Consider the following 27,499-nt stretch of genomic DNA (forward strand, 5'->3'; position numbering starts at 1 on the left):
AACTTTTTGGGCAACCTGACCAAATTCACATAGAAATATGAGTTATAGATGTGTCATTCTCATTGAAAGCAAGTCTAAGAAGCAGTAGGTCTGTTCTGTGCGCTATTTGTATGCTTTCCGTGCTTAAGTTTAGTTTTTGTGCCTTTTACTTTTACTAAAGAGTAACGCTCCCTATACTTTAAACGCATTTTTCTGCAAAAGGTGGTTAACTGTTGGGCAAAAAAGGTGGCTAAACTGTGTTTACTTAAGTTTACCCTCCACTACACCATTGGCTATAATGTTTGAGAGAATATGGAAAAAAAAGATGTACTAATGTGTACAGTGCTTTCGGAAAGTATTCAGACACCCTTGACTTTTGGAGCTCTGTCAGAGTGACCAAGGCCCTTCTCCCCCGATTGTTCAGTATGGCGGGAGGCCAGCTCTAGGAAGAGTCTTTGTGGTTCCGAACTTCTTCCATTTAAGAATGATGGAGGCCACTGTCTTCTTGGGGACCTTCAATACTGCAGACATTTTTTGGTACCCTTCCCCAGATCTGTGCCTGGACACAATCCTTTCGCAGAATTCTACCGACAATCCCTTCGTCCTCATGACGTGGTTTTGCTCTGACATGCACTGTCAACATGCACTGTGGGACTTCATATACACAAGTGTGTGCTTTTCCAAATAATGTCCAATCAATTGAATTTACCACAGGTGGACTTCAATCAAGTTGTAGAAACATCTCAAGGATGATCAATGGAAACAGGATGCATCTGAGCTTAATTTCGAGTCTCATAGCAAAGGGTCTGAATACTTATGTAAATAAGGTATTTCTGTTTTTTATTTTTAATACATTTGCAAACAATTCTAAAAACCTGTTTTCGCTTTGTCATTATGGGATATTGTGTGTAGATTGATGCGGAAAACAATTATTTTAATACATTTTAGAATAAGGCTGTAAAGTAAGGAAATGTGGAAAAAGTCAAGGGGTCTGAATACCTTCCCGAATGCACTGTTTGTAAGAGTAGTATAATTTACAAGTCAGTATGTTAAGAAATGTGTGTTACAACAAATGTGTGAGTGAGTGTGTCAGCGGACGACTGTGTGAGTGGGTGATTGTGTGAATGAGTGTGTCAGCGGACGACTGTGTGAGTGGGTGATTGTGTGAATGAGTGTGTCAGCGGACGACTGTGTGAGTGGATGATTGTGTGAATGAGTGTGTGAGTGGATGATTGTGTGAATGAGTGTGTCAGCGGACGACTGTGTGAGTGGGTGATTGTGTGAATGAGTGTGTCAGCGGACGACTGTGTGAGTGGGTGATTGTGTGAATGAGTGTGTCAGCGGACGACTGTGTGAGTGGGTGATTGTGTGAATGAGTGTGTCAGCGGACGACTGTGTGAGTGGGTGATTGTGTGAATGAGTGTGTCAGCGGACGACTGTGTGAGTGGGTGATTGTGTGAATGAGTGTGTCAGCGGACGACTGTGTGAGTGGGTGATTGTGTGAATGAGTGTGTCAGCGGACGACTGTGTGAGTGGGTGATTGTGTGAATGAGTGTGTCAGCGGACGACTGTGTGAGTGGGTGATTGTGTGAATGAGTGTGTCAGCGGACGACTGTGTGAGTGGGTGATTGTGTGAATGAGTGTGTCAGCGGACGACTGTGTGAGTGGGTGATTGTGTGAATGAGTGTGTCAGCGGACGACTGTGTGAGTGGGTGATTGTGTGAATGAGTGTGTCAGCGGACGACTGTGTGAGTGGGTGATTGTGTGAATGAGTGTGTCAGCGGACGACTGTGTGAGTGGGTGATTGTGTGAATGAGTGTGTGAGTGGATGATTGTGTGAATGAGTGTGTCAGCGGACGACTGTGTGAGTGGATGATTGTGTGAATGAGTGTGTCAGCGGACGACTGTGTGAGTGGATGATTGTGTGAATGAGTGTGTCAGCGGAAGACTGTGTGAGTGGGTGATTGTGTGAATGAGTGTGTCAGCGGACGACTGTGTGAGTGGGTGATTGTGTGAATGTGTTCGTCTCACCGGCGCAGCAGCAGCTTGGGGTGGTTCTTGCTCTCCAGGTTCTTGTCGATGAGGTCAGATAGGAGCTGTTTGAGAACCCCTGTGGCGTACTCCATCTCCCCCTGCAGCGCTGTCATGATGAGCGACGCCACGTTGCCACGGTCACGCATGGAGAAGGAGCGCTGCGCCTCCAGGGTGCGGATGAACGTCAACAGGAAGTGCTTCTTGGTGAGGAGCTGGCCAAACAGGGTCAAGGCCTTCTCCTGGTTGGCCTGGACCTATCAGGAAACAACATCCACATGTGTTGTAAATGTAATGTAAATATATGGAGTACCCCACATTAACAAATACTACAGTGCACTATGGATAAAATACTATAGTATTTCAAGTTGACTATAGTATAAATACTGTTGTAAAAAACAACTGTAGTATATACTATAGTAATTATTGTAGTCTTTTTTGCAAACTGTAGTATACTGTATTATTTACTTTATTGGTTTTGCGGACATTACTATAGTAGTTAGTGTAGTATTTTGTATTTTTTTTCATTCTTTGACATAGAAATGTGGGATTTCTCCTACTGCGCAAAATTCTCAAAGAGCACATTTTTCATAACCTGTAGGTAGGTACTTTAGGACTGAGGTCTGAATGGATAGTTCAGAGCTTTCGCTCTTTTCTATAACCTGTAAGGAAGATAATATATCATTTCTACTTGGGCATGTAGGTTTCTCACTTATTGGTGGCACACATTGGGATTATGGGGGAAGGGAATGGGCATTTACTGTAGTAATTATGTAGTGTTTTTATTTATAATAATGTAAATACATGGAGTAAGACTAACGTAAATAACACAACAATAAATTATGTAAGTATTATTTAGAGATTGGCTATGTACTGTATACAAGACATGACATCTTGGCCTATGAGGCCATTAGATTCACATTCATGACCTTAGCTGCTTTTAAAGCCTGCAGTGCATTTTCAAGTTTCAAGTTTTATTGTCACAAGGACAAGTACAATGCATTCTTTCTTAGGAGATGTTTCTTCAAATGTCTTATGATCAATTTGCCCTACGTCGTCAGCTGAGCACAGGAGAAAACAGGACGGAAGGAGGAGGAGGAGGAGGAAGGGGGATGCACTGGGGCGTAGAAAGGAGAGGGCCTGTGCAGTGCTGTGCGTCCGAGGGTGGCTGGGTGACAGAAGTCTGTTCCACAGGCTGGCATCTGTCACTTCTCATCAGCAATGCTACGGCCCCCTCTAGACCTAACCCACAATCCTTCACTCTAACTCTCTCACATAGACAAGGCAGTGCTACTGCTCAGAAAACCAAGGGTAGTGTCTGTTCAAAAGGGAGACAAACATCTAGTATATTCTGCCATGCTTACTGCATAAAGTCATGCCTAAACAACACCCAGTACGTGTTAATAAAAGGAAAATCAAATCAAAGTACTGTCTGTCTTTATGAAAATACACTTCCTCCTCCATTAGCCAACCGCCTGGCTCCATCCCCCCAACCCGCCTGCCTCCCATGATCCTCGGCTGACCTCATAACTCTGAAACACATCTAGTCCTGTAGCCAATCGAGGACCACCATACCGTACACCATGCCCTCTGACTTCACAGAATCTCCTCCTTCCACTACACGTACCGTACACCATGCACTCTGACTTCACAGAATCTCCTCCTTCCACTACACGTACCGTACACCATGCACTCTGACTTCACAGAATCTCCTCCTTCCACTACACGTACCGTACACCATGCACTCTGACTTCACAGAATCTCCTCCTTCCACTACACGTACCGTACACCATGCACTCTGACTTCACAGAATCTCCTCCTTCCACTACACGTACCGTACACCATGCACAATGACTTCACAGAATCTCCTCCTTCCACTACACGTACCGTACACCATGCACTCTGACTTCACAGAATCTCCTCCTTCCACTACACGTACCGTACACCATGCACTCTGACTTCACAGAATCTCCTCCTTCCACTACCGTACACCATGCACAATGACTTCACAGAATCTCCTCCTTCCTCTACACGTACCGTACACCATGCACTCTGACTTCACAGAATCTCCTCCTTCCACTACACGTACCGTACACCATGCACAATGACTTCACAGAATCTCCTCCTTCCACTACACGTACACCATACCGTACACCATGCACTCTGACTTCACAGAATCTCCTCCTTCCTCTACACGTACCGTACACCATGCTGACTTCACAGAATCTCCTCCTTCCACTACACGTACCGTACACCATGCACTCTGACTTCACAGAATCTCCTCCTTCCACTACACATGCACTCTGACCGAATCTCCTCCTTACACCATGCACTCTGACTTCACAGAATCTCCTCCTTCCACTACACGTACCGTACACCATGCACTCTGACTTCACAGAATCTCCTCCTTCCACTACACGTACCGTACACCATGCACTCTGACTTCACAGAATCTCCTCCTTCCTCTACACGTACCGTACACCATGCACTCTGACTTCACAGAATCTCCTCCTTCCACTACACGTACCGTACACCATGCACAATGACTTCACAGAATCTCGTCCTTCCACTACACGGCCTAATAAAGTGCCTCAATTTTCCTCAGTGGAGCTAAATGAAATTCTGGGGCCTCTGGGGGAGCAGGCTGGGTACTGTAGGTTGCTTTGGGGAGAGCAGCTACACAGAGCAATAAGGGATTGAGCCGTGTGTATGGACACTTGATTACGCCTGGGACTCGAGGGGAAATTCAGTGGGAAAGAAATCCGGACATAACAATAAAGATGTAATCCCTCCCCTTTAGAGGAGCCTGTGGTTGACAGGGTGGGGAGGTAGCGAGACTCTACACTGTATTCTGACAGGCATTTGCATATATTTCATGCTGAACCAGGTGGGATCTAGTAGCATATTTGAAATATATATGGAACATCATTGATACATGAAGAGAGAGAAGCTCCTATGTGATGCGGCTACTGTATATGAAATGATTACAGCCATATCATATGACCATTTCATCGGCTTAATGATTGGCTGTATGAAATGATATCATGTTACATACATCCTGTCCTCTGTACCTTCCCGAGCTGTAACATGGGATTCTGGTGAGACAAAGGTTTCCTCTAACATTCAGAGGGTGGGATATTAGATACAGATATAGATACAGATTAGTATAGATAGTGGTATAGATGTTCAAGTCTACATGCTGCGGTGGCAGTGGTGGTGTACCTCCTTGACCCGTACCTCCATCTCCTTGAGCACGGGGTGGTCCTCGATGCCAGGGAACAGGACCCGCATGGCGTAGGTCCTGTAGTCCAGGAAGGGGATGCCAGCTCCGTCCAGCTCCTGGGTCAGCTCGTGGATGTCTGTCTGCAGCTCTGCAAAGGCTGAGGGAACACCCAGACAGAGAATGAACTTACTAGGATGTAGACACTTAAACACAGGGATGCACAGTCAGTTGCACTGGGTATGAATGGACATTGAAGGGGATTCTGGAAGTACAATATCTTCATTACACTCTATGTGTGTGTGTGTTCCAATGTTACAACTGTGTGTGGCACCGAATTATCAATGTCAACTGCAAACATATGCCACCACACCAACACTGCACTGATTGGCTTAGAGAAAAAGACACAGGGAAAGGGCAAGTAAATAGAATGTGGATTTCATTCTTCTGTTGTGTTTTGAATTGAATCCATACTACTTGGAAATACAAGAGAAGTGCTAAACGAAAGAAAATAAACTGTAGCAAAAAAGGGGAGAGACAATGGAAAGAGAAAAAGATAAATCAAAGTTCACCGGAAAGAAAGTCAATGAATTGGATGAGTGGATAATTAATAAAGGAGCAATGCGTTTCATGCATCATTTCCCCCAGCTGTTATTGGCCTGCGTCGTCCGCTGGGATGATTATAGTAGACTGCCAAGCTCCCCCTTCTGTAAGGGCTGCACCATTTCTACATACAGTTTAGCAGCCACTCAAACATTATTCAGACGGCACGATTCCTACAGGTTAATTAAGGCTTTACTATCATGCATATATGGGCCTTTCAGTATGGGTCCAATTATTCATAGAGATAAAATAACTATCAAAGTTATAATGTGAATAATAAAACATTCTGTTGACAGGGAATGTGTCTGGCTGAGTCTCGACTTTCCAACCATTTGCAAAAATGAAATAGTTATCGTACATTCTATTGAGTTTGTTGTGTCTAAGCACCAAGCCAAAGCAGCCATTACATCCAGCAGGGTAAACTACACAGCAGATCGTCTCCCCGTCAACAGTTGCAGCAGCATCTAATATGTTGTTAATGGGCCATTAGCCGTGTGACTGTTAGTTTTGTCTGTCTGTTTGTTTGGATTACACTGCTCTCTGATGGCCCTCAGAGCACGGCTCATTGAGCTCCACCTCCCCTATCATCCTCCCCTCCCCTGCTGACTGACACTTAGTGGGACACGCCCACCTCCCCGCAGCCAAGCCCGCCCCCCCGTCTGCTGCCCCGCCCTTCCCCATCACCTGGGTAGCATAGCCCGTCTGGGCCTCCAGCAGGAGGGGCGGGGCAGGGGGCGGGGACACAGCAACGCTCTACTTCCTGGTGGCACTCAGTGTTTTTACCTCACATCGTTGCCCAAACTTCCCAGCTACAGAGGCAGATGTGTAGATTACTCTCTGTTGCTGCTGGTCTGTCCGGTCTGAGACTGGTGTGAAAAGGAACTCATGTCTGTTGTGCTGCTGCTGTTTGTGTTGTAAATAGATCACGGCATGTGCATTGTATTGAGCATGTGTGGCAAGAATGCTAAATCTATCAGGTATACATGTGGAGTAACAGTAGCTTTAACTCAATCACTCTCCGATGTTCCCTGTACTGGTCGATCTGACCCCACACAGTCCCCATCTCTCTGTCTCTGCCAGAGTTCTCTTCCCCATCTCTGTATCCATCAGTGTTTGGCGACAGGCTGTGGGCTGAGACTGACAAGGCTATGACCCTCCGGATGGCCAGCCACAGATAAGGACCAATTAGTCTCGGTCCATCTCTCAGTGGGCAGCATAGATGCACCTCAAAACGTCAAAGCGACAACGCCAACTTGGCTGTCCACGCAACACACAGACACACTCACACGTTCAGAGGATACTGCGTCCACATCACCAGAGAGCAAGCAGCCCTCTCGTATCAGCCACACCAACCTGTTACCATGACGACTGGACAGAGTGCAGCTACAGCACAGTCACATATTCACACAGAAAGAGAATAAGAGAGTGATTATGAATGAGGGAGAGTGAGAGAGAGAGAGCGAGAGAGAGAGAGAAAGAAAAGAGAAAGGGAGAGAGAGAGGTAGAGAGAGAGAGGGGGGTGAGAGAGAGAGAGAGAAAGTGAGAGAGATAGGGAGAGAGAGAGTGAGAGAGAGAGAGAAAGAAAAGAGAAAGGGAGAGAGAGAGGGAGAGAGAGTGAGAGTGAGAAAGGGAGAGAGAGAGGGAGAGAGAGAGAGCGAGAGAGAGAGGGGGGGAGAGAGAGAGAGAGAGAGAGAGAGAGAGAGAGAGAGAGAGAGAGAGAGAGAGAAAGAGGTGAAAGAGAGACTGACAAGGAGTGTGACTGTCCGTACCTTCTTTACACTCCAGGGCCACTCTGGACTCCAGGTTGTCCATCTGCAGCTGCAGGCGTTTCAGGGTGCGGTCAGCATCACGGGACTTCCTCTTGTAGGCGATGAGCACAGCGATGATGACCAATAGCAGCAGACCACCACCTCCGCCGATACCAATGATGGCAGGCAGGGTCAGCAGGCTGTCTGAGTAGATCTGGAGAGTACCAGGGGAGTACTCGAACCCACCCACCCGGATCTGAGCACACACACAGAAAAAAAACACAGAAACACGTCACAGTGCCAATCAAACAAAGCAATCACTACAGTGAAAGAATCTACTCCTCAGGAACCAAAGTCGTTAATAGGAGTAAAACACTGGGAATGGGTTCTAAAACCCTACATTTACATAAACCAGCAGGTCTGACAGAACCCATCACTGGATTATCTCAAATCAAAGTATTCAGTGGGGGGTTGATAACTATTTCGATGAGCAATGATTACTGCACTTTAAAGTATCAAGTTAACACAGTCAAAGAATGTTAAACACTTGTAAAATTGTGTTGTTTCGGTTCAGGTGCTAAAAGTTTGTCCTGTTGATGACAGTTTTTAAACATCATGTACTTTCTATTGTATTGACAGGGAAGGGACTGATGAGAACAGAAAAACCTGAAGGCCATAAAAGGTTTCTTAGAAAACTTGCAGGAGGCACAGCCGCCGACACACAGCTGTGCATCTGAGGAGGCAAACAAGACAACACACACACACACCAGACTCTGCACACATACAGAGACGTAGCCTTGTGCGTCGGGCCAGACGCCTACTGGGGGCCCTGTATGTAGGTCACTTTACACAGGGTATAGAACACACAGCTGTGCCCTTCTCCCCAGCACACCCCACAGCGCACACAACACACACGCAACACACGCGCACACACACACACACTGCCCAGCACAGAACGGATGGAAACAGACAGTTCTATTTTTAAAGTGCCATTGTCAAGAGTAATGAATTACTATACCGACCCATGAAAATGGTATTTCTCCAATATTCAACATGACATTTAGTTGTAAAGCAAAGAGAATCCAGCTCCAAGCCTACTGGTAGTTTGGAGAGCCATCATATTGAATTACATGGATGTGTTGTCACTACTTTCAATGTCTTTCCAGACTACTAAATGTCACACAGATAGTGTGACTGGAGAGGATAGTAGAGATTTGTTTGGAGGGGACTGTGTGTGTATTTGAGGATATATAGAAAGTAGTACTTGGGGAAACTGAAACAATTCTAAGTGCACTGAAATTAGCTGTAGTATTTTAAGGAAAAAAATGTACAGAGGCAGTTCCATCTCGAGTATAAAGGTTAGATAAAACAAAGTAGAGTCAAGGGAGACCGTGTGAACTCAGTCCAGGTGAGTCGTGTGCCATGTGAAATGGTATAGAGTAAGTGCTCACTGTGACTTTGTGCTGTCCAGTGAGGTTGGGCCATTCACACAGCAGCTGAGTCTCAGACAGGGTCAGAACACAGGGGGTCTCCCCGATGAGCACCGTGTAGTTCAGCCTGGAGTTACCAGGCGCTGCAGGGATTAGGTTACGACCCTGGAAGGAAACACACAAAAACAGTGTCAACTGTTTCATTGTTTTTATCTGACCCAATCCTTTCAACCAAGGTCAAGCACAGAGTTAACCACACAAAGCCGTGCATTGGAAGCAAGGCAAGATATGTTATATAATGTGACAGTCTTTGGCTCGTATGGAGCCAGCGCCGATGTTGGAGGTCGCACAATTTCAATCTGACAAAAGCTTTGGAAAACTTTTTTTTCCCCAAGCATCTCTCTTTGCCTAAGTGTCAGAGTGAGGCCATGAGCCCTGTAGCCTTCAACTCTAGAGAGAGAAGGGTGGCAGAGAAGAGCAGGTGGGGAGAGAGAGAGAGAGAGGGAGAGAGAGAGAGAGAGAGAGAGAGAGAGAGAGAGCAGCAACAACAGAAGGGTGGCAGAGAAGAGCAGGTGGGGAGAGAGAGAGAGAGAGAGAGAGAGAGAGAGAGAGAGAGAGAGAGCAGCAACAACAGAAGGGTGGCAGAGAAGAGCAGGTGGGGAGAGAGAGAGAGAGAGAGAGAGAGAGAGAGAGAGAGAGAGAGAGAGAGCAGCAACAACAGAAGGGTGGCAGAGAAGAGCAGGTGGGGAGAGAGAGAGAGAGAGAGAGAGAGAGCAGCAACAACAGAAGGGTGGCAGAGAAGAGCAGGTGGGGGGAGAGAGAGAGAGAGAGAGAGAGAGAGCAGCAACAACAGAAGGGTTGCAGAGAAGAACAGGTGGGGGAGAGAGAGAGAGAGAGAGAGAGAGAGAGAGAGCAGCAACAACAGAAGGGTTGCAGAGAAGAGCAGGTGGGGGGGAGAGAGAGAGAGAGAGAGAGAGAGAGCAGCAACAACAGAAGGGTGGCAGAGAAGAGCAGGTGGGGAGAGAGAGAGAGAGAGAGAGAGAGAGAGAGAGAGCAGCAACAACAGAAGGGTGGCAGAGAAGAGCAGGTGGGGGGAGAGAGAGAGAGAGAGAGTGAGAGAGAGCAGCAACAACAGAAGGGTGGCAGAGAAGAGCAGGTGGGGAAAGAGAGAGAGAGAGAGAGAGAGAGTTGTTGTGCCACCCACTGCTCTAGCTGTATGAGAGAGGTGAAGACTCAGTCTTCCAATCCCTCTCTCCACAGGGCTCCTCCCAGGCAGGTCACGCCGTGGAACACTTCAGGCATGCATTCTATTCACGATCATTTCACCCTGCATCAGCCATGCACCCAACACCCCACCCCGCGCACCAGATGAAAAATTAACTGCTTGGCGAATGCGATGCACATCTCGTAAAATACCCTTGATTATTTCAGCAAATTACATTTTCTTATTCTCATCACTGTGCTAATGTGAAGGTTAGTTTTAACAAACCAGACGGGGGATTCTCTCTGCAATCAGAAAAGGTTTAGTTAATACATTTCATTTTCAATGATGGTTCTTATGTTGTCTTTTTATATTGGCTCAGAGGATAATTGGATGCACAACCGTCCCAATTTTGTCGTTTAGAGCTGGAGCTGAGGAATACGTGAAACATTGTATAATCTAAATCGAAAAATCCGGCGGATTACATTTGATGTAACCCAAAATCGTAAAAATATTTTATGAAATAGTATACACTGTATTTTAATAGGGATTAACAAATATAAATACATGAATGGTTTCTAAGATAGACAGGTGAAAGAGAATTCCCTGGTAGACACGTGAAAATATCATATATTTCAATTTCTGTGACTCGTTGAAATGACTGAGCCTCTCTGGTCCTCTGTGTTCACCCCCCCCCCCACTCCAACCACTCTGCCCTGCTGACATTCAGGCTCTCTTACCTTGAGGATAAGAGGGGAGGTGGGTTTGAGCTCCAGGACCCCGGTGGGGCTGAGGGGTTCGAACACGGGGTCAGGGTAGTAGCTGAACGTCTCGTTGACCACCACCAGAGCGTGGACGTTGTCCATGTAGAAGCCGATCTCATCCGGCTCACTGCCCGTGTCTGAGAAGCCCCTCTCGGAGTCGGTTACTGACGGGGCCAGGCACACCATCACGGAGTTATTAAACACTGTGCAGTTCTGAGCGGGACAGGGGGAAGGAAAATAGAAAATAAAAGAGATTAGAAAATTGTGAGATGACAAATTGTATGTTCCCTTACAACAGTGGTCCTCACCCCTTTTCACTCGGGCTCCCCTTGCTTCATTTAGGAACGCATTTTGCCATGTCTTATGTGTGTTCGTGAGACATCTGAGTGATGCAAACATTACAACAAAATCTATGGGCTAAAAACCTGGCTAAAAAACATTAGCTGACATGGGCTAGTTGATCTGGACATTTCTGACAAGTTATAAATAGCTCTCTAAGGTATGTAATTACCAACATGACAAGAGGAGCTGATGATCCACTACCCAATTTAGAAATTGCACCTTGTGCATTCTACTATTATAACTTTTCAAGAGTAAATTGAGACCCAGACTAAGTTCCTTAAAAAATTTGTGTCATAATAATAATATTCTAGTCTGATTTTAAATGACTTTAACCAGGTATAAAAAAAAATTGTAATTATAATGAATTTACATATTTTAACAATTTAATCAATGGAAATGTTTTCTTTAATCCCAGTATTTTCATTATAGAGATATTAGCAGTGCTATTTGGTGGATTTTGTGGTCTCAAACCAGTGAATTTTTTAACATTCTTCATCAGGATTATGGGCAAAATGTAATTATTGACAATGAAAGAGGTGGGAATGTTGTTCCCTTGTAATATAATTGCTACATTTACTATCAATATAGCATTACAAATTGTTTTCCAGATTGTATATTGGCGATTCTTTCTCACAATGTGAATATTGGGTCGCGACTCAGACAACCTGTTTAAATTTGGGTCCCGAGGCAAAACCAGTTCACAACCACAGCCCTAGAGGAGCCATGTTACTTAAAAACCCATTAAAATATTGGTTTATATGCATCTCATTACAGTTTCTCTAACTCCCAGCTAAACATTCTCAGAAAATATTACTGCTTTGCTGTGTTGGCTTTTATGTCTCCAGGTATTGCTAGTAGATTCAGAACTGTAACAAACCCCTCACCTTCTCTACATGGACCTCTTAACAAGTCACCAACACTGAGCACAAGGACCTCAGCAGCATTGTGTCTAGAGCAGAAGCTAGTTTGAACTGAGCACAAGGACCTCAGCAGCATTGTGTCGAGAGCAGAAGCTAGTTTGAACTGAGCACAAGGACCTCAGCAGCATTGTGTCTAGAGCAGAAGCTAGTTTGAACGGAGCACAAGGGACGGGCCATTAGAACAAGGTCATTAAGCAGAAGTTGATTCTCTTCCAGTAGAACTGAAGGAAAGGTTAATGGAGCCCCATGGTGCAAGGTGAGGGGGTGAGGGGCGACTTGCCAACACCGCTTTGTCATCCTGGGACATTTTAAAGGTTAAACGGCCTGGGGGAGTGTTGGATGTTTTGTTTCAAGGAGCAGGGTAGAAACAGGAGACAGAATTGGCAGAACAACCGGCAGACAGTCTGATGGCCACCCATGGAAGACACAGCAGGCGACGAGATGTGTGTGAGTGAGGTGTTTGTGAAGGGGTCTGGGCCAGGTCCAGACTCACATGGAAGGATTCGGCGGAGCCGTACTTGGCTCTGATCTTCGGCTCTCTGATGGTGGCCAGGTTAGTTCCACTGACGGTCAACAGGGTTCCACCACTGACAAAAGAAAAAAAATAGTTTGTTAACAAATATGTAAATATGAGGATGCATAGAAAAGTATTAGACAATCAACATAAAGTAGATTGAAGTATATTCATTTGCCAGCTGTGGGTAAGTTGTGAATAAAACCCCCGGAAAATACAATGTGTTGTAGGTGTACTTTAGGTCCTAGGAGACAGTTACAAATGGAGTTTACAGTCCCAGTGTCTGGAAAGCCAGTGCATAACAACACCCACTATGTCTGGCTAGTATAGAGTATATCCATCCCTCTGTGTTCTCTGCAGTCAACTTTCTCAATCCTGTATGCATGGACAGGCAGCTCCTGGCCGAGGCTGGGCATGAGGCTGGGCATGAGACTGAGCATGAGGCTGGGCATGAGGCTGGGCATGAGGCTGGGCATGAGGCAGGGCATGAGACTGGGCATGAGACTGGGCATGAGGCTGGGCATGAGACTGAGCATGAGGCTGGGCATGAGACTGGGCATGAGGCTGGGCATGAGGCTGGGCATGAGACTGAGCATGAGGCTGGGCATGAGGCTGGGCATGAGGCTGGGCATGAGGCAGGGCATGAGACTGGGCATGAGACTGGGCATGAGGCTGGGCATGAGACTGAGCATGAGGCTGGGCATGAGACTGGGCATGAGGCTGGGCATGAGGCTGGACATGAGGCTGGGCATGAGGCTGGGCATGAGGCTGGGCATGAGGCTGGGCATGAGGCTGGGCATGAGGCTGGGGCATGAGACTGGGGCTGCCTTTTTAAAGCAGGCTTTCTCCACATATTGTTATTTGTGTAGAGCCTATACCTCCAGCTCGGCTCTTTATGTGAAAAAGCCCTCTTACCTCAGGTACACGCTTCAGGGAATAACCAACAGAGAATATACTCTCTCTCTTCACCCACCAGTGCAGGCCCAGCTCCAGCTCCAGCCTCAGCCAGTATCTACAGTGCATTCGGAAACTATTCAGACCTCCTTACTTTTTCCACATTTTGTTACATTACAGCCTTATTCTAAAATGTATTAAATAAAACTAATTCCTCATCAATCTACACACAATACCCCACAATGACAAAACAAAAACAGGTTTTTAGAATTTTTGCAAATTTATTACAAATAAAAAACAGAAATACCTTATTTACATATTTATTCAGACCCTTTGCTATGAGACTCGAAATTGAGCTCAGGTGCATCCTGTTTCTAATGATCATCCGTGAGATGTTTCTACAACTTGATTGGAGTCCACTTGTGGTAAACTAAATGAATTGAACATGATTTGGAAAGGCACACACCTGTCTATATAAGGTCCCAAAGTTGACAGTGCATGTCAGAGCAAAAACCAAGCCATGAGGTCAAAGGAATTGTCTGTTGAGCTCCGAAACAGGATTGGGCCAAGGCACAGATCCGGGGAAGGGTACCAAAAAATATCTCCAGCATTGAAGGTCCCAAGAACACAGTGGCATTCATCATTCTTAAATGGAAGAAGTTAGGAACCACCAAGACTCTTCCTAGAGCTGGCCACCCAGCCAAACTGAGCAATCAGAGGGGAAGGGCCTAGGTCAAGAACCCAACAAAATGTGGAAAAAGTCAAGGGGTTTGAATATTTTCTGAATAAACTGTCTGTTCAAAGTGTGCTATTTCTATGCTTCCCGTTCTTGTTTTAGTACACGATCTTCAAACAGCTGAAAACACAATATTTTTGGTTATTGAAAATAGATTTCAGAGTGGTACAATGGAGGGTACAATGATTCTCTACACTATATAGTATATTGCTTGTTTTGTCACATAAACTGAAATTAGGCAAACTATTAGAATTTTAGCAACCAGGAAATGGCAGAGCGATTTTTGCATATTGCACCTTTCAAATAAACAAACATTTACGACAGAAACTGTTGGCATTTATTTTTCCCACAAAACCGCAATACAAACCGTGGGTTTGGTGAACTGTTACACCCCTACTGGTTTGGTGCTGGAGATAATGAATATGAGGTTGAAAAGCGGCAAAATTGCCCTATATTAAGCAGCAAAGTGGCTCCACTGGGCTTTGACAAAGTAGCTTATACTGCTTTCACAAAGGATTGAAGGTATTTTGCCTGTAAAAAGAATAGGGCAATGTTTATATTAGCACCTTACAAACAGGCCCATTTTGACCACATTCTTGCCTGCATACACCTTTTAGACCTCCCGTGTGCATGCCGGCAGGCCGCTGACGAGTGGGAGTGGTGAGCATCTATTTAAATAAATCCATTGAATATACACCATCAAAAACACATCCATTATTCATTTGTTTGGAAAGGTCCGAAGAAACATTAGAAGACTAATAACAGGTATTTTCAAAACAATAGAATGGCATATTTTGATAGATATGAATAGTTCAATATTTAGTTCATTCAACAGACAACAGACAAGACACACATGCCCTAATCACAGTCAACACACACATATTTTGCGGTAATAATATAAAGGAATATAACAGAATAAAATACAACCAATATTTTTTCCTATACAGCTTGTGTCACGGGAACGTGTGGAATATAAAACAGAACCCATGCATGTTGTTAACCACACTTCATCTCCTTCCTACTGGCCCTCCACTTTGTTAGGGAGCAGGGCGTAGGGTGTTACATTGAGAGTCTCTACATCATGATACCAATAGAAAGGAATAGCAATCCTATTTTCTAAAGCATGTCAGTCTCATGTTCATACTTCACAACCTTTGCAGGCTTTCGGTGTTGCCTTTACACGACTGATGAAACTAATATGCCTGCACTTGATCTGGCTACATTATTGCATGATAAATGTTTCTGATCAGGGATAGATGTACCACACACACTTATTTGCTCAGCCAAAAATAGGGCTGTAGCGGTCATGACATTGTGTCAGCTGGTTATTGTCATGCAAAGGAATCTCACTGTAATTGACTGTTAATTAACATCAACATGTGTAGCATCTCCTGGTCTCCATCAACATGTTTAGCATCTCCTGGTCTCCATAAACACGTTTAGCATCTCCTGGTCTCCATCAACATGTGTAGCATCTCCTGGTCTCCATCAACATGTGTAGCATCTCCTGGTCTCCATCAACACGTTTAGCATCTCCTGGTCTCCATCAACATGTTTAGCATCTCCTGGTCTCCATCAACACGTTTAGCATCTCCTGGTCTCCATAAACACGTTTAGCATCTCCTGGTCTCCATCAACACGTTTAGCATCTCCTGGTCTCCATAAACACATTTAGCATCTCCTGGTCTCCATCAACACGTTTAGCATCTCCTGGTCTCCATCAACATGTTTAGCATCTCCTGGTCTCCATAAACACGTTTAGCATCTCCTGGTCTCCATAAACACGTTTAGCATCTCCTGGTCTCCATCAACACGTTTAGCATCTCCTGGTCTCCATCAACACATTTAGCATCTCCCGGTCTCCATAAACACGTTTAGCATCTCCTGGTCTCCATCAACACGTTTAGCATCTCCTGGTCTCCATAAACACGTGTAGCATCTCCTGGTCTCCATCAACACGTTTAGCATCTCCTGGTCTCCATCAACACGTTTAGCATCTCCTGGTCTCCATAAACACGTGTAGCATCTCCTGGTCTCCATCAACACGTTTAGCATCTCCTGGTCTCCACACCTACAAGCTGCTGATGCGTCTTTGGAACATCTACATTTTAAAAAGTCTAATAAACCAATTGAATAAACAACATCACAATAAATCCATTTCTTATTTTTGGCAGGTCTAAAGAAACATGATATGAAGAAAATGTATTTCAGAAGAACAGAATATGAGTTGGTCTACTGTATGTTATGTGGGTATGCTCCATGTCATAGGCTGTAGGCTTGTTCCTTTAGTAGACAAGATCGGCTGTCAGTCCCAAACCATTATTTTATATTAGGTTATTTGATTTTATAGTAGATTTTTATAGTAGTAATATATAGTAATATAATTGAGAATATTTTTCCCATTCTGGAGCTAGTCTGCAGATGAATTTATTTTTGCCCGACCTACAGACAGTGATGTCAGTCCTCTAATACAGGACCAGTAAAGGCTCAGTGCACTACTTTCGTTAAAAAAATTATAACAATAATACAAATATTTAGATATATATATTTACTTACAGTACCAGTCAAAAGTTTGGACACACTTACTAATTCAAGGGCTTTTCTTTATTTGTACATTGTATAATAATAATGAAGACATCAAAACTATGAAATAACACAAATGGAATCATGTAGTAACCAATTTTTTTTAAATAAATGAAGTAGTCACCCTTTGCCTTGATGACAGCTTTGCACCCTATTGGCACTCACTCAACTAGCTTCATGAGGTAGTCACCTGGAATGCATTTCAATTAATAGGTGTGCCTTGTTAAAATTCAATTTGTGGAATCTCTTTCCTTCTTAATGCATTTAAGGTAGGGGTGGTATACAGAAGATAGCCTAATTTGGTGAAAGAGTCCATATTATGGCAAGAACAGCTCAAATAAGCAAAGAGAAATGACAGTCCATCATAGCTTTACTTTAAGACATGAAGGTCAGTCAATCTGTAAAATTTCAATAACTTTGAATGGCTGCAAAGAAACCACTATTAAAGGACACCAATAAGACTTGCTTGGGCCAAGAAAACACAAGCAATAGATTAGACCGGTGGAAATCTGGGTGAGTGAAGTAAAAGTGAAGAGTGAAGTAAAAGCAGCCAACAAGTGCTCAGCATATGTGGGAACTCCTTCAAGACGGTTGGAAAAGCATTCCAGGTGAAGCTGGTTGAGAGAGCGTGCAAAGCTGTCGTCAAGGCAAAGGGTAGCTACTTTGAAGAATTTCAAATATAAAATATATTACACTTTTTTGGTTACTACATGATTCCATATGTGTTATTTCATAGTTCTGATGTCTTATTCTTCAATGTAGAAAAGAGTTAAAAAAAATAGTAAAAAATAACAAAACCCCCTGAGTAGGTGTGTCCAAACATTTGACTGGTACTGTATATATATATCACCAGGTGATATTTTTCCCAAACTCCGTATGCCATGGGCTCTCCAACCTTATTCCTAAGCCATAGGCAGAACTTTATCGAAATTACTACTAGGTCGCTAGGCGGGAAAAGAAGTTTGGGCTTTGATACCGGCAATACCTTTCAGATATAAGGAAAAGGCTGAAAAAAGATGGTGGAAAAATGTCTTAGTATGAAAAGGATTACTGCTTTTCCTCTTCTTCTCTTTCATTATCTCTTAATTACTCCTTCTCTTCTACTTTGTTCCTCATATTCTCTCCCTTTTCTCTATATGATAAAGCAATTTAGCAGCCACTTATTCAATCAGTAAGCTATTTAAAAGTATTTTTCTACAGCGGAAAACCGAGAAAGTTGCAAATAAGATAATAAGCAAATCTAATTTACAAATCTCAGTGTACAACTCCAACTCCCTATTCAAAACATTGCAATGCAGTGAATATGCAATGCCGTTAACATAGACGTGAAAGTAGAAGTTAATGCACAGATGAACAAATATGTTGTTCACACATCTACAAGCCCTTGGTGTATTCTATGCTGGAGTGTGTGAATAAGGCATTTCGGCCTACAGTACAGCGATCACATCGATGAGCTGACAGAATTGTGGCTCTGAGAGATCCAGGAATCTCAGTCATTTTGTCGCTTGTTTTTCATTTGTTTATGCATGTATTCCCGTCTGTTTCTCTGTGCCAGACGGAGCCCAGATCTGTGGTGAATCACTGGAGACTCTTGAGGAACAGTCAGTCAGCTCATCCACCCATCCAGGCTCTGTAGCTGGGCAGGCCACCCCTGGGTGGCTCAGTGGAGCAGAGCAGAACCCCCCCGACCCCCCCCCACACACAAACAGACTTCAACACACATGTAGATCCTAACAAATACACACAGAATTTTAGACACAGAGCAGAGGCATGGGGGCCCTGGGGCTGCGGTTGGGCCACAGCTGCTCCTTAGCCAATCCCACAGAGCAATGACTATACCCCATTTTAATCCAACAGCCTATTAGATCAACCTATTGCAGATGAAGCAGAAAGTGGTGTCAACAGAGACACAGGAGAGAGAGAGAGAGAGAGAGAGAGAGAGAGAGAGAGAGAGAGAGAGAGAGAGGGCTATCACATCTTGTAACAGTGTCTCAAAGGGTTAACCAGGAAGCAGAAAGTGGTGTCAACAGAGACACAGGGAGAGAGAGAAAGAGAGAGAGAGAGAGAGAGAGGTGAGAGAGGTGAGGGCTATCACATCTTGTAACAGTGTCTCAAAGGGTTAACCAGGAAGCAGAAAGTGGTGTCAACAGAGACACAGGGAGAGAGAGAAAGAGAGAGCGAGAGAGAGAGAGAGAGAGAGAGAGAGAGGTGAGGGCTATCACATCTTGTAACAGTGTCTCAAAGGGTTAACCAGGAAGCAGAAAGTGGTGTCAACAGAGACACAGGGAGAGAGAAAGAGAGAGCGAGAGAGAGAGAGAGAGGTGAGGGCTATCACATCTTGTAACAGTGTCTCAAAGGGTTAACCAGGAAGCAGAGCATTCTGGGTCAAAGTTGACTTTCCACAAGGTTATGTGTTTTCCTCTCTAACTCTTTTAAAGAGGTGCCACTGTTGCTCCAGTACTGCACAGCTGACCGGCACCAGAGAACCAGGTGATAGCAATGAAAAATAGCCAGATCCTCTCCCTACCTAGCGATGCTCCAGTCGGGTTCAATCCTCAGGACGGTGGGGTCATCGGTGTAGTTATATTTGACCTCTGGGTTCCTCAGCTCTGCAGAGTCGATGTCCACCATGACTGGTGTGCTGCCTGGGGTCAGCCCCGCTGGGGTCACACATACTATCTCCCGGGCATTCCTCCTGCAGAGAGAAGGGGAGAAACATGGTTCAAGGATGACAACGGTTACAAAGAGATATCACGAGTTTCCTCAGTATGACAGAAACCAATGGTCTAGGTCTCAGCACCTGTCTCTAAAGAAATGGTCATACCTTATGTCAATGTGTACATGAACGAGCGCTTCATTGTTAAAAGCCGTGTCTACCAATGTTTGGTGTGTCTTGTCAATTATTACACAGTAACTACGATATCTAATCTGTAGCGCTGTTGGATGATGCTTGAATTTCTGGGAAAGTGCCGCAGTCTTTCTAGGAAGAGAGGAGAGGAGTGATTCTGGTGTGATTCCCAGGTCCTGATTGGAGACGTGCCTGCAATGTCTCCTCTGATTCCCCTCGCCCGTTTCCATGGGAACGCGCTTCACAACGCACGCTCTACAAACCCTCCCAAGATTGCATATATTTTGACAAGGTGTTAGTGACAAACAACAAAACGAGAATGAGACAGACACAAAGAGGACGAGAGAGAGAAGGAGACAGACACAAAGAGGACGAGAGAGAGAAGGAGACAGACACAAAGAGGACGAGAGAGAGAAGGAGACAGATACAAAGAGGACGAGAGAGAGAATGAGACAGACACAAAGAGGACGATAGAGAAGGAGACAGACACAAAGAGGACGAGAGAGAGAAGGAGACAGACACAAAGAGGACAAGAGAGAGAAAGGAGACAGACACAAAGAGGACGAGAGAGAGAAGGAGACAGACACAAAGAGGACGAGAGAGAGAAGGAGACAGACACAAAGAGGACGAGAGAGAGAAGGAGACAGACACAAAGAGGATGAGAGAGAGAATGAGACAGACACAAAGAGGACGAGAGAGAGGAGACAGAAAGAGGACGAAAGAGAGAAGGAGACAGACACAAAGAGGACGAGAGAGAGAAAGAGACAGACAAAGAGGACAAGAGAGAGGAGACAGACACAAAGAGGATAAGAGAGAGAGAAGGAGACAGACACAAGGAGGACGAGAGAGAGAAGGAGAGAGAGAGAAGGAGAGAGAACGAGAGAGAGGAGTAGGTCACAAAGAGGACGAGAGAGGAGAGAGAAAAGGAGAGAGCTAAGGAGCGAGAGAGAAGGAGACAGACACAAAGAGGACGAGAGAGAATGAGAGAGAGAGGAGAGAGAGAGAAGGAGAGAGAGAGAGAATGAGAGAGAGAGAGAAGGTAGCACTGCAGAAAAAAGATAATCTGCTGGATTATCTTTGAAAGGAAATAAATAGAAATAGATGTGTTTCTATCCAGGATAACAGTGGAAACAGCTTGGCTGAGGACAGAGACCTACTGTAGCACTGTGACATATATGAACATCAGAAAGATGACATGCACAGACACAGTATGACATAGAAAAACAACACACACAGCACGGACACAAGCACACCACAACCACACACTGCATCTCAAACAATTCCAGTCAATGGAGGGAGGGTGAATCAGCGGGAGATGGGGGTTGATAAAGTCCTGGCTCTGGTCCAGGTAGAAGTGTCTGCATTAGTCAGAGGATGGCAGAGTTTTCTCCACTCCCTCCCCCTGTATCTCTCCTCCCTCCCCTTGTATCTCCCCTCCCCTCACTCCCCCTGTATCTCCCCTCCCCTCACTCCCCCTGTATCTCCCCTCCCCTCACTCCCCCTGTATCTCTCCTCCCCTCACTCCCCCTGTATCTCTCCTCCCCTCACTCCCCCTGTATCTCTCCTCCCTCCCCCTGTATCCCCCCTCCCCTCACTCCCCCTGTATCTCCCCTCACTCTCCCTGTATCTCTCCTCACTCCCCCTGTATCTCTCCTCACTCCCCTGTATCTCTGCTCACTCCCCCTGTATCTCTCCTCACTCCCCCTGTATCTCTCCTCACTCCCCCTGTATTTCCCCTCCCCTCACTCCCCCCGTATCTCCCCTCACTCCCCCGTATCTCCCCTCCCCTCACTCCCCCTGTATCTCTCCTCACTCCCCCTGTATCTCTCCTCCCTCCCCCTGTATCTCCACTCCCCTCACTCCCCCTGTATCTCCACTCCCTTCCCCTGTATCTCTCCTCCCCTCACTCCTCCTGTATCTCTCCTCCCCTCACTCCCCCTGTATCTCTCCTCCCTCCCCCTGTATCTCCCCTCCCCTCACTCCCCCTGTATCTCCCCTCACTCTCCCTGTATCTCTCCTCACTCCCCCTGTATCTCTCCTCACTCCCCTGTATCTCTCCTCACTCCCCCTGAATCTCTCCTCACTCCCCCTGTATCTCTCCTCCCTCCCCCTGTATCTCCCCTCCCCTCACTCCCCCGTATCTCCCCTCACTCCCTCCGTATCTCTCCTCCCCTCACTCCCCCTGTATCTCTCCTCCCCTCACTCCCCCTGTATCTCTCCTCCCTCTCCCTGTATCTCCCCTCCCCTCACTCCCCCTGTATCTCCCCTCACTCTCCCTGTATCTCTCCTCACTCCCCATGTATCTCTCCTCACTCCCCCTGTATCTCTCCTCACTCCCCCTGTATCTCCCCTCCCCTCACTTCCCCCGTATCTCCCCTCACTCCCCCCGTATCTCCCCCCCCTCACTCCCCCTGTATCTCTCCTCACTCCCCCTGTATCTCATCTCACTCCCCCTGTAACTCCCCTCACTCCCCCTGTATCTCCCCTCACTCCCCCTGTATCTCCCCTCACTCCCCCTGTATCTCTCCTTACTCCCCTGTAACTCCCCTCACTCCCCCTGTATCTCCCCTCACTCCCCCTGTATCTCCCCTCACTCCCCCTGTAACTCCCCTCACTCCCCCTGTAACTCCCCTCACTCCCCCTGTAACTCCCCTCACTCCCCCTGTAACTCCCCTCACTCCCCCTGTAACTCCCCTCACTCCCCTGTAACTCCCCTCACTCCCCCTGTAACTCCCCTCACTCCCCCTGTATCTCCCCTCACTCCCCCTGTATCTCCCCTCACTCCCCCTGTAACTCCCCTCACTCCCCCTGTAACTCCCCTCACTCCCCCGGTAACTCCCCTCACTCCCCCTGTATCTCCCCTCACTCCCCCTGTAACTCCCCTCACTCCCCCTGTAACTCCCCTCACTCCCCCTGTATCTCCCCTCACTCCCCCTGTATCTCATCTCACTCCCCCTGTATCTCTCCTTACTCCCCCTGTTACTCCCCTCACTCCCCCTGTATCTCCCCTCACTCCCCCTGTATCTCCCCTCACTCCCCCTGTATCTCTCCTTACTCCCCCTGTAACTCCCCTCACTCCCCCTGTATCTCCCCTCACTCCCCCTGTATCTCCCCTCACTCCCCCTGTAACTCCCCTCACTCCCCCTGTAACTCCCCTCACTCCCCCTGTAACTCCCCTCACTCCCCCTGTAACTCCCCTCACTCCCCCTGTAACTCCCCTCACTCCCCCTGTAACTCCCCTCACTCCCCCTGTATCTCCCCTCACTCCCCCTGTATCTCCCCTCACTCCCCCTGTAACTCCCCTCACTCCCCCTGTAACTCCCCTCACTCCCCCTGTATCTCCCCTCACTCCCCCTGTATCTCCCCTCACTCCCCCTGTATCTCCCCTCACTCCCTCTGTATCTCCCCTCACTCCCCCTGTATCTCCCCTCACTCCCCCTGTATCTCCCCTCACTCCCTCTGTATCTCCCCTCACTCCCCCTGTAACTCCCCTCACTCCCCCTGTAACTCCCCTCACTCCCCCTGTATCTCCCCTCACTCCCCCTGTATCTCCCCTCACTCCCCCTGTAACTCCCCTCACTCCCCCTGTAACTCCCCTCACTCCCCCTGTATCTCCCCTCACTCCCCCTGTATCTCCCCTCCCTTCCCCTGTATCTCTCCTCCCCTCACTCCTCCTGTATCTCTCCTCCCCTCACTCCCCCTGTATCTCTCCTCCCTCCCCCTGTATCTCCCCTCCCCTCACTCCCCCTGTATCTCCCCTCACTCTCCCTGTATCTCTCCTCACTCCCCCTGTATCTCTCCTCACTCCCCTGTATCTCTCCTCACTCCCCCTGAATCTCTCCTCACTCCCCCTGTATCTCTCCTCCCTCCCCCTGTATCTCCCCTCCCCTCACTCCCCCGTATCTCCCCTCACTCCCCCGTATCTCTCCTCCCCTCACTCCCCCTGTATCTCTCCTCCCCTCACTCCCCCTGTATCTCTCCTCCCTCTCCCTGTATCTCCCCTCCCCTCACTCCCCCTGTATCTCCCCTCACTCTCCCTGTATCTCTCCTCACTCCCCATGTATCTCTCCTCACTCCCCCTGTATCTCTCCTCACTCCCCCTGTATCTCCCCTCCCCTCACTTCCCCGTATCTCCCCTCACTCCCCCCGTATCTCCCCTCCCCTCACTCCCCCTGTATCTCTCCTCACTCCCCCTGTATCTCATCTCACTCCCCCTGTATCTCTCCTTACTCCCCCTGTAACTCCCCTCACTCCCCCTGTATCTCTCCTCACTCCCCCTGTATCTCCCCTCACTCCCCCTGTATCTCTCCTTACTCCCCCTGTAACTCCCCTCACTCCCCCTGTATCTCCCCTCACTCCCCCTGTATCTCCCCTCACTCCCCCTGTAACTCCCCTCACTCCCCCTGTAACTCCCCTCACTCCCCCTGTAACTCCCCTCACTCCCCCTGTAACTCCCCTCACTCCCCCTGTAACTCCCCTCACTCCCCCTGTATCTCCCCTCACTCCCCCTGTATCTCCCCTCACTCCCCCTGTAACTCCCCTCACTCCCCCTGTAACTCCCCTCACTCCCCCTGTAACTCCCCTCACTCCCCTGTAACTCCCCTCACTCCCCCTGTATCTCCCCTCACTCCCCCTGTAACTCCCCTCACTCCCCCTGTAACTCCCCTCACTCCCCCTGTATCTCATCTCACTCCCCCTGTATCTCTCCTTACTCCCCCTGTAACTCCCCTCACTCCCCCTGTATCTCCCCTCACTCCCCCTGTATCTCCCCTCACTCCCCCTGTATCTCTCCTCACTCCCCCTGTAACTCCCCTCACTCCCCATGTATCTCCCCTCACTCCCCCTGTAACTCCCCTCACTCCCCCTGTAACTCCCCTCACTCCCCCTGTAACTCCCCTCACTCCCCCTGTAACTCCCCTCACTCCCCCTGTATCTCCCCTCACTCCCCCTGTAACTCCCCTCACTCCCCCTGTATCTCCCCTCACTCCCCCTGTAACTCCCCTCACTCCCCCTGTATCTCCCCTCACTCCCCCTGTAACTCCCCTCACTCCCCCTGTAACTCCCCTCACTCCCCCTGTATCTCCCCTCACTCCCCCTGTATCTCCCCTCACTCCCCTGTAACTCCCCTCACTCCCCCTGTATCTCTCCTCCCTCCCCCTGTATCTCCCCTCCCCTCACTCCCTCTGTATCTCCCCTCACTCCCCCTGTATCTCCCCTCACTCCCCCTGTAACTCCCCTCACTCCCCTGTATCTCCCCTCACTCCCCCTGTATCTCCTCCCTCCCCCTGTATCTCCCCTCACTCCCCCTGTATCTCTCCTCCCTCCCCTGTAACTCCCCTCACTCCCCCTGTATCTCTCCTCCCTCCCCCTGTATCTCCCTCCCCTCACTCCCTCTGTATCTCCCCTCACTCCCCCTGTATCTCCCCTCACTCCCCCTGTAACTCCCCTCACTCCCCCTGTATCTCCCCTCACTCCCCCTGTAACTCCCCTCACTCCCCCTGTATCTCCCCTCACTCCCCCTGTATCTCTCCTCCCTCCCCCTGTAACTCCCCTCACTCCCCCTGTATCTCTCCTCCCTCCCCCTGTATCTCCCCTCCCCTCACTCCCTCTGTATCTCCCCTCACTCCCCCTGTATCTCCCCTCACTCCCCCTGTAACTCCCCTCACTCCCCCTGTATCTCCCCTCACTCCCCCTGTAACTCCCCTCACTCCCCCTGTATCTCCCCTCACTCCCCCTGTATCTCCCCTCACTCCCCCTGTATCTCCCCTCACTCCCCCTGTAACTCCCCTCACTCCCCCTGTATCTCCCCTCACTCCCCCTGTAACTCCCCTCACTCCCCCTGTATCTCCCCTCACTCCCCCTGTATCTCCCCTCACTCCCCCTGTATCTCCCCTCACTCCCCCTGTATCTCCCCTCACTCCCCCTGTATCTCCCCTCACTCCCCCTGTATCTCCCCTCACTCCCCCTGTATCTCCCCTCACTCCCCCTGTATCTCCCCTCACTCCCCCTGTAACTCCCCTCACTCCCCCTGTATCTCCCCTCACTCCCCCTGTATCTCCCCTCACTCCCCCTGTAACTCCCCTCACTCCCCCTGTATCTCCCCTCACTCCCCCTGTAACTCCCCTCACTCCCCCTGTATCTCCCCTCACTCCCCCTGTATCTCCCCCCACTCCCCCTGTATCTCCCCTCACTCCCCCTGTATCTCTCCTCCCTCCCTCTGTCAGGAACCTGGCACTCACACTCCTTGGCTGGGCTCTACCTCCCTCTCAGCTGCAATGCAGAGCAGACGATGGCTGTCTGACTCCCTCACTATTCCTTAGATAGACAGTAAATGTACAGCACTGTGCATGGTGGACCCACTGTGGTAATACTTGGTCCAGAGAGCTAAGTAGAGACAGGTGGACAGACAGAGAGACAGACGGTGACAGACACCCACTTTTTGAAGTGACAGGGGTGGCGTCCGATGTTGACGAACACAGAGCTGCCGGCGTTGAGGTGGTTGCCCTCGATGGTGACCCTGGTGCCCCCAGAGAGAGGACCCTGAGCAGGCTGCACTCGAGTGAAGAAAGGTGTCTGGAGATGGAGGTAAACCATAACACATACGTTTATACATTTAGATGAGCAAAAAAACAAAATCATCAATACTCAGTCTAATGTAAGGATCCATCTCGTGTGTCATCTGGCTACGACTTACCACAAAGGTGAATGCCCGGGGTGAGAGGGCCCTGTAGTCTGTCAGGCAGTCCCTCACACACACCTCCACGTTGGCCTCCTGCACCCGGTAGCCCGTGGCATCATTTAGCAAACACACAATTCTGTACGTGGAAGAGGCGAGGGTAGGGAAGGTTCAGCGAGAGAGAGATGGCGGCAGGGAGAGGGGAGTTAGGGATTCACGTGAGCATTCAACCGTGAGGCCAGCTGTAACCGACTGTAAAGGTGTCTGATATTTGCCTAGTGAATCCTCCAATTTTAAAGGAGCATTCGCCATCAACCCGACGTTTGGATATATTGTTTGATCTATATGAATAGAGTAGAGCAGGGAGGCGAATATCACAGGAGAGGAAGGAAGATACTCAAGATGGGGAGAGGAAACAATAGACACTGAGAGAAAGAGAGCCAAATGACAGGTGAAGAGAGATGGAGAGAAAGACAACGTCAACAAGAAGGAGGACAGGAGATATACACTGAGGAGAGGAGGATGAGCACAGAGCACAGGTGTAGAGGGAGGGGCGATGGTAATATGAAAGTGGTGAGAGCCAGGCAGCTGAGCCTCCTCACCTCTCTGCGCTTATGTACTCCTCCTCAATGGGGATACAGGGCACCTTGCCCAAACGCACTCCTGTCAGGATGTCCCTGAACTGTAGGCCCAGGTTCTCCCCCGTGATGGTCAGCCTGGTGCCCCCCTGTCTCGGCCCCGTCTCCGGAAACAGCTGCAACACAGGGAGGGAGGGAAAGATCAATGACTGTCTGGTTAGAAGCCACTGAGAGACAAGGTGAGGCCAACCGCTGTATTGTCAGTGTAGGCAGCGCAGACCAAAGGGGACTGAGAGGGAAGAGAGAGAAGTCTGTGAATGGTCAGCAGGGGATGTGTAACAACAGTAAGGTTCTCTCCCTTTCTCTCTTGTTCACCCAAACACCATAATCCAGCCAGCCATGTTTTAATGAAGAAAAATCACCTCTCCGCTT

At 48.0% G+C, this 27,499-nt stretch overlaps 1 protein-coding gene across 2 annotated transcripts in view; it reads right to left on the reverse strand.

Moving 5' to 3' along the window:
- LOC135528182 (plexin-A1-like) overlaps positions 1-27,499 on the reverse strand; it is a 299,019-nt gene that overhangs the window by 16,338 nt on the left and 255,182 nt on the right. The window contains exons 13-22 of one of the 2 annotated variants that reach the window (XM_064957082.1): positions 27,092-27,243; positions 26,508-26,628; positions 26,250-26,386; positions 19,493-19,660; positions 12,732-12,825; positions 10,953-11,189; positions 9,033-9,176; positions 7,603-7,837; positions 5,248-5,390; positions 2,011-2,267 (exon numbers count right to left, since the gene is read on the reverse strand). In XM_064957082.1, coding sequence (XP_064813154.1) covers positions 2,011-2,267; positions 5,248-5,390; positions 7,603-7,837; positions 9,033-9,176; positions 10,953-11,189; positions 12,732-12,825; positions 19,493-19,660; positions 26,250-26,386; positions 26,508-26,628; positions 27,092-27,243 — 1,688 coding nt within the window. Of the gene's footprint in view, positions 1-2,010; positions 2,268-5,232; positions 5,391-7,602; positions 7,838-9,032; positions 9,177-10,952; positions 11,190-12,731; positions 12,826-19,492; positions 19,661-26,249; positions 26,387-26,507; positions 26,629-27,091; positions 27,244-27,499 lie in introns of both variants that reach the window. The other variant, XM_064957081.1, reaches the window with a different exon arrangement.

The sequence above is a fragment of the Oncorhynchus masou genome, chromosome 33 (assembly GCF_036934945.1).
Source record: "Oncorhynchus masou masou isolate Uvic2021 chromosome 33, UVic_Omas_1.1, whole genome shotgun sequence".
Taxonomy (NCBI): domain Eukaryota; kingdom Metazoa; phylum Chordata; class Actinopteri; order Salmoniformes; family Salmonidae; genus Oncorhynchus; species Oncorhynchus masou.